This window comes from Oncorhynchus keta, chromosome 5 (genome assembly GCF_023373465.1).
Source record: "Oncorhynchus keta strain PuntledgeMale-10-30-2019 chromosome 5, Oket_V2, whole genome shotgun sequence".
Lineage (NCBI taxonomy): Eukaryota > Metazoa > Chordata > Actinopteri > Salmoniformes > Salmonidae > Oncorhynchus > Oncorhynchus keta.
This window is the reverse complement of record NC_068425.1, coordinates 33,891,405-33,905,843: the sequence shown is the minus strand read 5'-3', so window position 1 is coordinate 33,905,843 and position 14,439 is coordinate 33,891,405. Positions and strand designations below refer to the sequence as shown.

The following is a 14,439-nucleotide window of genomic DNA, read 5'->3' as shown; positions in this document are numbered from 1 at the left end:
GATTATATAATGGAGGAGGGTAGAGGATATGTGGTGATTAATATAAACACATGGATTATATAATGGAGGGTAGAGGATATGTGGTGATTAATATAAACATCATGGATTATATAATGGAGAGGGTAGAGGATATGTGGTGATTAATATAAACATAATGGATTATATAATGGAGGAGGGTAGAGGATATGTGGTGATTATTATAAACATCATGGATTATATAATGGAGGAGTAGAGGATATGTGGTGATTAATATAAACATCATGGATTATATAATGGAGGAGGGTAGAGGATATGTGGTGATTAATATAAACATCATGGATTATATAATGGAGGAGGGTAGAGATATGTGGTGATTAATATAAACATCATGGATTATATAATGGAGGGTAGAGGATATGTGGTGATTAATATAAACATCATGGATTATATAATGGAGGAGGGTAGAGGATATGTGGTGATTAATATAAACATCATGGATTATATAATGGAGGAAAGTAGAGGATATGTGGTGATTATTATAAACATCATGGATTATATAATGGAGCAAGATATAACCTCTTAATATAAACATCATGGATTATATAATGGAGGAGGTAGAGGATATGTGGTGATTAATATAAACATCATGGATTATATAATGGAGGAGGGAAATATGTGCATTAATATAAACATCATGGATTATATAATGGAGAGGGTGAGATATGTGGTGATTAATATAAACATAATGGATTATATAATGGAGGAAAGGATATGTGGTGATTAATTAAACATCATGGATTTATATAATGGAGAAAGATATGTAGTGATTAATATAAACATCATATTATATAAAGGAGGTAGAGGATAGTGGTGATTAATATAAACATCATGGATTATATAATGGAGGACAAGATGATTGTAGTGATTAATATAAACATTTTCATGGATTATATTGGAAGTAGAGGATATGTGGTGATTATTATAAACATCATGGATTACTTTATTTGGCACTTAATAGGATATTTGATTATATAAACATCATTATTTATTTAACCTATGTGGAGATTATTAAAACATCATGGACTTTATTAAGGCGAATATGTGGTGCTATTTGTGACAAAATCGAAGAAATGCTTGACCAATATAAACACATGGATTATTCAATAGGCATCGAATGTGGTGATTAATAGGACCATGGATTATATAATGGGGCGGTAGAGATATGAGTGATTAATATAAACAAGTCTTCCAGACGAGACAGGATATGTAGTGATTAATATAAACATCATGGATTATATAATCTATTTTAATATAAACATCATGTTTAGTTTGAATTATTACATGGTTTAAAGGTTCTCTGTTAATATAAACATCATGGATTATATAGTTGAGGGTAGTATCATTTCAGCAGTAATATCTACTGTATAGGTCTGACCTTCACTTAGTCTTTCATCATTAAACTATCAGAGGACCTTGTAAGATTCAACTCAATATAGGAAGGTGTTCGGGTAGATATGTGTTTTGTACATCATGGATTATATAGGCGGGGTCAGGATATGTGGTGATTAATATAAACATCAAGGATTATATAATGATCAGAATAGAGTCTGCAGTGATCTGTTAACGTCCAACAGAGGAGGACAAAGTACCATTAATATGACTCAGGATTATATAATGGAGCAGGTAGAGGATATGTGGTGATTAATATAAACATCATGGATTATATAATGGAGGAGGGTAGAGGATATTGGTGATTAATATAAACATAATGGATTATATAATGGAGGAGGGTAGAGGAGCCTGGTCCTTCCGTATAAACATCAGAAAAATGATGGATATGTCATGTCTACTATAAACATCATGGATTATATAATGGAGGACTCAGAGGATATGTGTGATTAATATAAACATCATGGATTATATAATGGAGGGTAGAGCGATATGTGGTGATTAATATAAACATCATGGATTATATAATGGAGGAGGGTAGAGGATCCTTGATTAATATAAACATCATGGATTATATAATGGAGGAGGGTAGAGGATATGTGGTGATTAATATAAACATCAGATTATATAATGGGGGAGAGGATGGGGTGTGGTGATTAATATAAACATCATCATTATATAATGGAGGAGTGTAGATATGTATAGGATTAATATAAACATCATGGATTATATAATGGAGGAGGGTAGAGTAGAGGTCACTCCCTCTGGTCCTCCCTGGCTTGGTGATAGGTTAACTATAGAGGCCCCTCCCTCTGGTCCTCCCTGTCTGTCTCCTTATAGGTGGGTCCTGCAGCCTCTCCTCTCCTCACACTCCAACCCTGCTCATCTCTCAGCTGGACAGTAAGGGCCGTTTGAACCACACACTGACAACATGCTGGGGACACTCTGCACTCTCTTCACTGCTCTAACATGTAAGGATTTACTATATGTTCAACATGAATCAAAGAAAGCCATTAGAAATTGTTAATTCATGTTTGATTAAATGTCTTAAATAGTATTTCATTCCCACAGATGTCAGTTGCCAGAAAGCAGTGACACAAACACCTTCAGTACTGACTGTCAGTACAAAGGGGACTGCAGCTTTTCACTGTGACATCACCAAAGATGAAAGCAACTATGTAATCTGGTATAAACAGGTTCCAGGAGGAGCTCCTCAGTATGTGTTAAGGTTTTACCGTACTCACTCCTCTCCTGATCAATATGGATCTGGTTTCTCCTCTGATCGTTTCACATCTAAAGCCACGTCTGATAAGGATTATCAGTTTATAATCAGTAATGTGGAGGAGACAGACTCAGCAGTGTATTACTGTCAGACATGGGACACCTCTGTTAAAGAGTTCGTATCACAGTGATATAAACCATGACAAAAACCTCCTCACCAAACACACTCACTTCTGCTTTCAGATGTTCTGAATATAGACACTAACTGAATGTCAAGTCATCCTGAACCAGTGTGTCTGCAGTAGGAGAACATTCCATGCTTGTGTTTTACACAAAACCCTTCACACATTTACTAGAATGTTCTCATTAACAATTACACCAAGTTGTCACAAAGCATGATTGATAAAGTGATATTCCAGAAGGTTCAGTCCTAACAGAAGACTCCATGTATCAGACAACCTCCATGATAGTCAGTCCCCTGGTTTACAGTAGAGACATATTACATCAACAGTCATTTAGTGATGTACTGTTCGTTCAGAACCCCACTATCAGGTCTAGATTGTATTATTATAATTTTATTATCTATATTATGACATGCTGATATAAATTAACTAACATAAATTAGAAGAAACAGAATACTGATCTTTACAATGCAACAAAACAAATACAATATGTTTATGAAATAGTCTTCTCTGAAATATTTCAATTTTTTATAGTTTAATAGTGACTCTAATTGAAATGTATGTCACAGTTATGAAAATATAGGATACATCCAGTTATTATTTAGAAATCTGTCTGTTGGTCTTGTGAAGACCCAGATACAGTTAGTTTGAGAGTAGATCGTGATTGGTTAACTGTAGAGGCCCCTCCTTCTGGTCCTTCCTGGCTTGGTGATTGGTTAACTGTAGAGGCCCCTCCCTCTGGTCCTCCCTGTCTGTCTCCTTATAGGTGGGTCCTGCAGCCTCTCCTCTCCTCACACTCCAACCCTGCTCATCTCTCAGCTGGACAGTAAGGGCCGTTCACACCACACTGACAACATGCTGGGGACACTCTGGACTGTAACCTGGGAACTGTTGATAATAGAGACAGACACTCTGGACTGTAACATGGGAACTGTTGATAATAGAGACAGACACTCTGGACTGTAACCTGGGAACTGTTGATAATAGAGACAGACACTCTGGACTGTAACCTGGGAACTGTTGATAATAGAGACAGACACTCTGGACTGTAACCTGGGGACTGTTGATAATAGAGACGGCCACTCTGGACTGTAACCTGGGAACTGTTGATAATAGAGACAGACACTCTGGACTGTAACCTGGGAACTGTTGATAATAGAGACAGACACTCTGGACTGTAACCTGGGGACTGTTGATAATAGAGACAGACACTCTGGACTGTAACCTGGGGACTGTTGATAATAGAGACAGACACTCTGGACTGTAACCTGGGGACTGTTGATAATAGAGACAGACACTCTGGACTGTAACCTGGGGACTGTTGATAATAGAGACGGCCACTCTGGACTGTAACCTGGGGACTGTTGATAATAGAGACAGACACTCTGGACTGTAACCTGGGGACTGTTGATAATAGAGACGGCCACTCTGGACTGTAACCTGGGGACTGTTGATAATAGAGACAGACACTCTGGACTGTAACCTGGGGACTGTTGATAATAGAGACGGCCACTAAGGACTGTAACCTGGGGACTGTTGATAATAGAGACAGACACTCTGGACTGTAACCTGGGGACTGTTGATAATAGAGACAGACACTCTGGACTGTAACCTGGGGACTGTTGATAATAGAGACGGCCACTAAGGACTGTAACCTGGGGACTGTTGATAATAGAGACAGACACTCTGGACTGTAACCTGGGGACTGTTGATAATAGAGACGGCCACTAAGGACTGTAACCTGGGAACTGTTGATAATAGAGACAGACACTCTGGACTGTAACCTGGGGACTGTTGATAATAGAGACAGACACTCTGGACTGTAACCTGGGAACTGTTGATAATAGAGACGGCCACTAAGGACTGTAACCTGGGGACTGTTGATAATAGAGACAGACACTCTGGACTGTAACCTGGGAACTGTTGATAATAGAGACAGACACCCTGGACTGTAACCTGGGAACTGTTGATAATAGAGACAGACACTCTGGACTGTAACCTGGGAACTGTTGATAATAGAGACAGACACTCTGGACTGTAACCTGGGGACTGTTGATAATAGAGACGGCCACTCTGGACTGTAACCTGGGGACTGTTGATAATAGAGACAGACACTCTGGACTGTAACCTGGGGACTGTTGATAATAGAGACGGCCACTCTGGACTGTAACCTGGGGACTGTTGATAATAGAGACAGACACTCTGGACTGTAACCTGGGGACTGTTGATAATAGAGACGGCCACTCTGGACTGTAACCTGGGGACTGTTGATAATAGAGACGGCCACTCTGGACTGTAACCTGGGGACTGTTGATAATAGAGACAGACACTCTGGACTGTAACCTGGGGACTGTTGATAATAGAGACGGCCACTCTGGACTGTAACCTGGGGACTGTTGATAATAGAGACAGACACTCTGGACTGTAACCTGGGGACTGTTGATAATAGAGACAGACACTCTGGACTGTAACCTGGGAACTGTTGATAATAGAGACAGACACTCTGGACTGTAACCTGGGAACTGTTGATAATAGAGACAGACACTCTGGACTGTAACCTGGGAACTGTTGATAATAGAGACAGACACTCTGGACTGTAACCTGGGAACTGTTGATAATAGAGACAGACACTCTGGACTGTAACCTGGGGACTGTTGATAATAGAGACGGCCACTCTGGACTGTAACCTGGGAACTGTTGATAATAGAGACAGACACTCTGGACTGTAACCTGGGAACTGTTGATAATAGAGACAGACACTCTGGACTGTAACCTGGGGACTGTTGATAATAGAGACAGACACTCTGGACTGTAACCTGGGGACTGTTGATAATAGAGACAGACACTCTGGACTGTAACCTGGGGACTGTTGATAATAGAGACAGACACTCTGGACTGTAACCTGGGGACTGTTGATAATAGAGACGGCCACTCTGGACTGTAACCTGGGGACTGTTGATAATAGAGACAGACACTCTGGACTGTAACCTGGGGACTGTTGATAATAGAGACGGCCACTCTGGACTGTAACCTGGGGACTGTTGATAATAGAGACAGACACTCTGGACTGTAACCTGGGGACTGTTGATAATAGAGACGGCCACTAAGGACTGTAACCTGGGGACTGTTGATAATAGAGACAGACACTCTGGACTGTAACCTGGGGACTGTTGATAATAGAGACAGACACTCTGGACTGTAACCTGGGGACTGTTGATAATAGAGACGGCCACTAAGGACTGTAACCTGGGGACTGTTGATAATAGAGACAGACACTCTGGACTGTAACCTGGGGACTGTTGATAATAGAGACGGCCACTAAGGACTGTAACCTGGGAACTGTTGATAATAGAGACAGACACTCTGGACTGTAACCTGGGAACTGTTGATAATAGAGACAGACACTCTGGACTGTAACCTGGGAACTGTTGATAATAGAGACGGCCACTAAGGACTGTAACCTGGGGACTGTTGATAATAGAGACAGACACTCTGGACTGTAACCTGGGAACTGTTGATAATAGAGACAGACACCCTGGACTGTAACCTGGGAACTGTTGATAATAGAGACAGACACTCTGGACTGTAACCTGGGAACTGTTGATAATAGAGACAGACACTCTGGACTGTAACCTGGGGACTGTTGATAATAGAGACGGCCACTCTGGACTGTAACCTGGGGACTGTTGATAATAGAGACAGACACTCTGGACTGTACCTGGGGACTGTTGATAATAGAGACGGCCACTCTGGACTGTAACCTGGGAACTGTTGATAATAGAGACAGACACTCTGGACTGTAACCTGGGGACTGTTGATAATAGAGACGGCCACTCTGGACTGTAACCTGGGGACTGTTGATAATAGAGACGGCCACTAAGGACTGTAACCTGGGAACTGTTGATAATAGAGACAGACACTCTGGACTGTAACCTGGGGACTGTTGATAATAGAGACGGCCACTCTGGACTGTAACCTGGGGACTGTTGATAATAGAGACAGACACTCTGGACTGTAACCTGGGGACTGTTGATAATAGAGACAGACACTCTGGACTGTAACCTGGGGACTGTTGATAATAGAGACAGACACTCTGGACTGTAACCTGGGGACTGTTGATAATAGAGACAGACACTCTGGACTGTAACCTGGGGACTGTTGATAATAGAGACAGACACTCTGGACTGTAACCTGGGGACTGTTGATAATAGAGACGGCCACTCTGGACTGTAACCTGGGGACTGTTGATAATAGAGACAGACACTCTGGACTGTAACCTGGGGACTGTTGATAATAGAGACAGACACTCTGGACTGTAACCTGGGGACTGTTGATAATAGAGACAGACACTCTGGACTGTAACCTGGGGACTGTTGATAATAGAGACAGACACTCTGGACTGTAACCTGGGGACTGTTGATAATAGAGACGGCCACTCTGGACTGTAACCTGGGGACTGTTGATAATAGAGACAGACACTCTGGACTGTAACCTGGGGACTGTTGATAATAGAGACTGCCACTCTGGACTGTAACCTGGGGACTGTTGATAATAGAGACAGACACTCTGGACTGTAACCTGGGGACTGTTGATAATAGAGACAGACACTCTGGACTGTAACCTGGGGACTGTTGATAATAGAGACGGCCACTCTGGACTGTAACCTGGGGACTGTTGATAATAGAGACAGACACTCTGGACTGTAACCTGGGGACTGTTGATAATAGAGACAGACACTCTGGACTGTAACCTGGGGACTGTTGATAATAGAGACAGACACTCTGGACTGTAACCTGGGGACTGTTGATAATAGAGACGGCCACTAAGGACTGTAACCTGGGGACTGTTGATAATAGAGACGGCCACTAAGGACTGTAACCTGGGGACTGTTGATAATAGAGACGGCCACTCTGGACTGTAACCTGGGGACTGTTGATAATAGAGACAGACACTCTGGACTGTAACCTGGGGACTGTTGATAATAGAGACAGACACTCTGGACTGTAACCTGGGGACTGTTGATAATAGAGACAGACACTCTGGACTGTAACCTGGGGACTGTTGATAATAGAGACAGACACTCTGGACTGTAACCTGGGGACTGTTGATAATAGAGACAGACACTCTGGACTGTAACCTGGGGACTGTTGATAATAGAGACAGACACTCTGGACTGTAACCTGGGGACTGTTGATAATAGAGACAGACACTCTGGACTGTAACCTGGGGACTGTTGATAATAGAGACAGACACTCTGGACTGTAACCTGGGGACTGTTGATAATAGAGACAGACACTCTGGACTGTAACCTGGGGACTGTTGATAATAGAGACAGACACTCTGGACTGTAACCTGGGGACTGTTGATAATAGAGACGACCATTATGGACTGTAACCTGGGGACTGTTGATGATAGAGACGACCATTCTGGACTGTAACCTGGGGACTGTTGATGATAGAGACAACCATTATGGACTGTAACCTGGGGACTGTTGATGATAGAGACAACCGTTATGGACTGTAACCTGGGTACTGTTGATGATGGAGACCACCATTATGGACTGTAACCTGGGGAATGTTGATAAGAGTGCTGCTCGTTGGTATAAACAGGTTCCAGGAGGAGTCCCTCAGTACGTGTTAAGGTGGTACCACACTGGTTGGAGATCTGTAGAATATGGTTCTGGTTTCTCCTCTCCTAAATTCACATCTAATCATCAGTCTAAATCAGATTATGTTTTGATTATTAACAATGTGGAGGAGACAGACTCATCAGTGTATTACTGTCAGACTCAAAATGACTCTCCTATCACAGTCATATACACCATGACAAAACCTCCTCCCCAAATACACTCACTTCTGCATCATGGCAGAGGGGTGAACTCTAAGAAACAGCAGTTGATCAGTGATTATTATAACATTATATACAAGACACAATGGGAGATCTGGAAATGGAAGAACCATCCATTACAAAGATTATAAAAAGACATTGTCTGAAAGGAAACTGATGTTGTCTCTCTTGTTGTGATCATCATCATCATCAGGTCAATACTGCATCATATGGATATTGCTTTAACTGATGGATTTAAAAGGACCAGACACAAACAGCAGAATATGATGCTACACTCTATTCTGTTACTTCATAGAGAGAAACTCTAGAAAAGCCTGAGATGTTTGTAGAGAGATTGAAGCTCTGTCTGAATGGGATGTTTCAGTTCCTGTCCTCTCAGTAGAGAGATTGAAGCTCTGTCTGAATGGGATGGTTCAGTTCCTGTCCTCTCAGTAGAGAGAGTGAAGCTCTGTCTGAATGGGATGTTTCAGTTCCTGTCCTCTCAGTAGAGAGAGTGAAGCTCTGTCTTAATGGGATGGTTCAGTTCCTGTCCTCAGTAGAGAGAGTGAAGCTCTGTCTGGATGGGATGTTTCAGTTCCTGTCCTCTCAGTAGAGAGAGTGAAGCTCTGTCTTAATGGGATGTTTCAGTTCCTGTCCTCTCAGTAGAGAGAGTGAAGCTCTGTCTGAATGGGATGGTTCAGTTCCTGTCCTCTCAGTAGAGAGAGTGAAGCTCTGTCTGAATGGGATGTTTCAGTTCCTGTCCTCTCAGTAGAGAGCGTGAAGCTCTGTCTGGGTGGGATGTTTCAGTTCCTGTCCTCTCAGTAGAGAGAGTGAAGCTCTGTCTGAATGGGATGTTTCAGTTCCTGTCCTCTCAGTAGAGAGTGAAGCTCTGTCTTAATGGGATGTTTCAGTTCCCGTCCTCTCAGTAGAGAGAGTGAAGCTCTGTCTGAATGGGATGTTTCAGTTCCTGTCCTCTCAGTAGAGAGAGTGAAGCTCTGTCTGAATGGGATGGTTCAGTTCCTATCCTCTCAGTAGAGAGAGTGAAGCTCTGTCTGAATGGGATTTTTCAGTTCCTGTCCTCTCAGTAGTGAGAGTGAAGCTCTGTCTGAATGGGATGTTTCAGTTCCTGTCCTCAGTAGAGAGAGTGAAGCTCTGTCTTAATGGGATGTTTCAGTTCCTGTCCTCTCAGTAGAGAGAGTGAAGCTCTGTCTGAATGGGATGTTTCAGTTCCTGTCCTCTCAGTAGAGAGAGTGAAGCTCTGTCTTAATGGGATGTTTCAGTTCCTGTCATCTCAGTAGAGAGAGTGAAGCCCTGTCTGAATGGGATGTTTCAGTTCCTGTCCTCTCAGTAGAGAGAGTGAAGCTCTGTCGGAATGGGATGTTTCAGTTCCTGTCCTCTCAGTCGAGAGAGTGAAGCTCTGTCTGGATGGGATGTTTCAGTTCCTGTCCTCTCAGTAGAGAGAGTGAAGCTCTGTCTGAATGGGATGTTTCAGTTCCTGTCCTCTCAGTAGAGAGAGTGAAGCTCTGTCTGGATGGGATGTTTCAGTTCCTGTCCTCTCAGTAGAGAGAGTGAAGCCCTGTCTGAATGGGATGTTTCAGTTCCTGTCCTCTCAGTCGAGAGAGTGAAGCTCTGTCTGGATGGGATGTTTCAGTTCCTGTCCTCTCAGTAGTGAGAGTGAAGCTCTGTCTGAATGGGATGTTTCAGTTCCTGTCCTCAGTAGAGAGAGTGAAGCTCTGTCTTAATGGGATGTTTCAGTTCCTGTCCTCTCAGTAGAGAGTGAAGCTCTGTCTGAATGGGATGTTTCAGTTCCTGTCCTCTCAGTAGAGAGAGTGAAGCTCTGTCTTAATGGGATGTTTCAGTTCCTGTCCTCTCAGTAGAGAGAGTGAAGCCCTGTCTGAATGGGATGTTTCAGTTCCTGTCCTCTCAGTAGAGAGAGTGAAGCTCTTTCGGAATGGGATGTTTCAGTTCCTGTCCTCTCAGTCGAGAGAGTGAAGCTCTGTCTGGATGGGATGTTTCAGTTCCTGTCCTCTCAGTAGAGAGAGTGAAGCCCTGTCTGAATGGGATGTTTCAGTTCCTGTCCTCTCAGTAGAGAGAGTGAAGCTCTGTCTGGATGGGATGTTTCAGTTCCTGTCCTCTCAGTAGAGAGAGTGAAGCTCTGTCTGAATGGGATGTTTCAGTTCCTGTCCTCTCAGTAGAGAGAGTGAAGCTCTGTCTGAATGGGATGGTTCAGTTCCTGTCCTCTCAGTAGAGAGAGTGAAGCTCTGTCTGAATGGGATGGTTCAGTTCCTGTCCTCTCAGTAGAGAGAGTGAAGCTCTGTCTGAATGGGATGGTTCAGTTCCTGTCCTCTCAGTAGAGAGAGTGAAGCTCTGTCTGAATGGGATGGTTCAGTTCCTGTCCTCTCAGTAGAGAGAGTGAAGCTCTGTCTGAATGGGATGGTTCAGTTCCTGTCCTCTCAGTAGAGAGAGTGAAGAAGCTCTGTCTGAATGGGATGGTTCAGTTCCTGTCCTCTCAGTAGAGAGAGTGAAGCTCTGTCTGAATGGGATGGTTCAGTTCCTGTCCTCTCAGTAGAGAGAGTGAAGCTCTGTCTGAATGGGATGGTTCAGTTCCTGTCCTCTCAGTAGAGAGAGTGAAGCTCTGTCTGAATGGGATGTTTCAGTTCCTGTCCTCTCAGTAGAGAGAGTGAAGCTCTGTCTGAATGGGATGGTTCAGTTCCTGTCCTCTCAGTAGAGAGTGAGGAGGTTATTGTACAGCTGTGTAAACAAACTGAATCACTGTGGTATTCGGACAAGGAACCAAGCTCATTGTCACTGGTGAGTTCCCTTTATTTAACCTTATATTTTTGTATTCAAGGCTTTTTGTAAAACGTAATAGTTAATAGAGTTACATATTTAACATTATATTCTTCTTTCATATTTATTTAGTGTAATTAACCTACTTTGTGGACTGATTATCAAGAGTCATGAACACCATGTGACATCTTCATAACCTACAGTACATCTGAAGTTGTTGATTTCACATTTAAACTTAAAACACATGATGGACTATTTGACCATGTCGGTTACTGCTGTCACTTGACAACACTACTCATTTATAATGTCTCACACAATAATCATCTATTTACTCAGAGGTAGATTTGAATGTGAATGCTACATAAAGTTGTATCAACCTTTAAGGTATTGGTCCCACGTTATATTAAATAATGATAAAACCATGTATATGGTAGTTACACAATGTTGCTACATGATTCATTACATTGCAGGCTACGACATTACAGTTGGTAACTCTGTTTGCTGGGTGACTAGTAGTAGGATGTATGTTTGATTGTATCCCTCATTCAGCACATCTGACTACTTGATTATGTTTAAACGTAGAGATCTGAACTCATTATCCACTTGTACAGAAATCTGCTTCACCTCTGAAAAGTCACATATGGAGAGTTACTTAGGAAGTTTAAAACTAAAGACCAGGTACAAACAGAGATTTGTGAGTAACATGTAACAATATAATTACATGGTTTTAGTGCCTTTTCATTTACGAGGCCAGAATGTTAATTTTTTGTAGCCTTTGAGAAAACGTCGTATTTTTTTATTCTACAGTATAATCACACAACCCCGTTTCATTCTACTAATATATCAAATGATTTTGTGTAATATGTATTCTGCTCATTCCATTGGTCCAGACTCTACCCTCCCTCCGCCTGTCTTGACCATCCTCCCTCCGTCCAGCGATGAGTTGAAGTCCAGCAAAGTCACCCTGGTGTGTCTGGCCAGTCAGATGGCCATGGGCTACGCTGATGTCAGCTGGACAGCTGGAGGGAATCCGGTCACCGGCGGCATCGCTACGAGTGGCCCGGTACCGCAAACCGACAAGACGTTCCAGCTCAGCAGCTGTCTGACCGTTGACACGTCAGAATGGAACCAGGACAAAGTGTTCTCATGTAAAGTCACCGCGGGATCCAAGTTCGCTGAGAAAGGCATCAAGAAGTCTGAATGCAGCACTGAATAGCCTGAGAACCATTGTAATGTCAAATTGATTTTCTACATCACTTTTCAAGATAATGTTAATGCATTAGAAGTTTAACCTACATATATTCATTATGTTCCATAAAAGATAAATAGCTAATCATACTGATATAATAGGCTATATGATAAGTAGACTTGTTATATTTGAAATGGGTTGTTTTGCAGATGATTAATAGAGGAATAGTTAAAGCTTTGCTGTATTGTGGATATTCAATAAAGAACATTCTAAAGAACACGTGTTTGTATTAGAGCATGTTGATGAGCATCAGTGTTAGCAGCTCTACATGAGGGGGAATTTAACTGAACTCAAATAGAGCAGCCTGCTCACTGACTTTAGTCCAGATCCAGAAATAGTTGATGTAGATATCCAGGATGTAGGGCAGGTTTACTGTAATGTTAATGAATAACCAGAGATGGACCACACGTTTAGTTGATGTAGATATCCAGGATGTAGGGCAGGTTTACTGTAATGTTAATGAATAACCAGAGATGGACCACACGTTTAGTTTATATTAAAACTTCACATTATTGAGAACCTTCATTAGTATGATATGATTGTTTTATAAACTGGGTTGTTCAAGCCCTGCATGCTGATTGGCTGACAGCCGTGGTATACTGTATCAGACCGCATACCAAAACATTTATGTGTACTGCTTTAATTACGTTGGTAACCAGTTTATAATCGCAATAAGGCACCTCTGGGGTTTGTGGTATATGGCCGATATAATACGGCTAAGGGCTGTATCCAGGCACTCCGTGTTGCGTCGTAACTAAGAACAGCCCTTAGCTGTGGTATATCGGCCATATACCATACCCCCTCAGGACCTTATTGCGTAATTATTAGACCATTCTGAAAGTACTTCTTTAATTATCATCCATATCTATCTGAAAAAAACTGTTGATTTGTAAAGAATCATGTGATTGGGGATCGCAATATTTCCTGTACAATATTTGCCTGTACTATTTCACTGTATGATGAATTAAAACAACAGTACAATAACATGATATATTCAATATATTCATATTATATAGTTACAATATTCAAAAGTGTTTTAAACTTGCATCTTACTACGATGTACAATACCATTTTAGTCATTAATACTTTGCCAGCATGTGGAAAGAGAAGAGAGAAACATATTGTAATATGCTGCCACCTTGTGGCTCAAACAGCTGTTTTTCAACAGTGTATACTGAGGGAATAAATCATTAGGAACATCTGCTCTTTCCATGACACAGACTGACCAGGTGAATTCAGGTGAAAGCTATGATGTCACCTGTTAAATCAACTTCAATCAGCGTAGATGAAGGGGAGGAGACAGAATAAAGATGGATTTTCAAGTTGAGATAATTGAGGCATGGCTTGTTCATGAGTATATTTGCCAGCAGACAGAAAGAGCAAAGAGTTGTAATTTCAACAGTATATTTGTAAAGTAGTCCTGTAGTACCTTACTCTGTATTTTCACTATTTACTAGGGGTGAAACGGTAGGTGTATTCATATTGAACCGTTCGGTACAGGGTCCACGGTGCACAGGGTCCAGTACGCACTGTGAACCGAACAATACATTCATCATATATTATAGCTAGGAATATATATATATTTATATATTTCATTATAAAATAAACCAATGGTGTATAAATTAATGTGGGGAAAATAACAACATAGCAATAAAGTTTGCTTAAAAAATAAAGTTGTTTAGTCTCGTAGCTGATTAGTTATTTCACTCCAGCAAGAACAGAGCTGAGAGGTCGTCGTAGCAG

The 14,439-nt window shown here is 41.8% G+C and overlaps 1 protein-coding gene and 1 gene segment (V, D, J or C); one reads left to right on the top strand and one right to left on the bottom strand.

Annotated features, from left to right (window-relative positions):
- Window positions 1-8,807, bottom strand: part of LOC127930190 (uncharacterized) — a 115,666-nt gene extending 106,859 nt beyond the window's left edge. For 4 of the 36 annotated variants that reach the window (XR_008137142.1, XR_008137141.1, XM_052519709.1 and 1 more), the window contains exons 1-7: window positions 7,840-8,240; window positions 6,808-7,624; window positions 6,379-6,678; window positions 6,250-6,292; window positions 5,906-5,991; window positions 5,476-5,561; window positions 4,659-4,916 (exon numbers count right to left, since the gene is read on the bottom strand). Coding sequence is in view for 30 of the 36 variants with exons in the window: in XM_052519709.1 (XP_052375669.1) it covers window positions 4,688-4,916; window positions 5,476-5,561; window positions 5,906-5,991; window positions 6,250-6,292; window positions 6,379-6,678; window positions 6,808-7,624; window positions 7,840-8,213 (1,935 nt within the window). In the remaining 6 variants the exon portion in view is untranslated. Of the gene's footprint in view, window positions 1-3,600; window positions 4,014-4,314; window positions 4,530-4,603; window positions 4,917-5,303; window positions 5,820-5,905; window positions 5,992-6,249; window positions 6,293-6,378; window positions 6,679-6,807; window positions 7,625-7,839; window positions 8,241-8,269 lie in introns of those variants that run through there. The other 32 variants (XR_008137139.1, XR_008137140.1, XM_052519715.1 and 29 more) reach the window with 30 other exon arrangements.
- On the top strand, window positions 2,345-12,915 carry LOC127930197 (Ig lambda chain C region-like). The segment is given in 3 exon segments: window positions 2,345-2,399; window positions 3,598-3,657; window positions 12,338-12,915. Coding segments are annotated over 3 exon segments (426 nt in total).
- The last annotated feature ends 1,524 nt before the right edge of the window (window positions 12,916-14,439 follow it).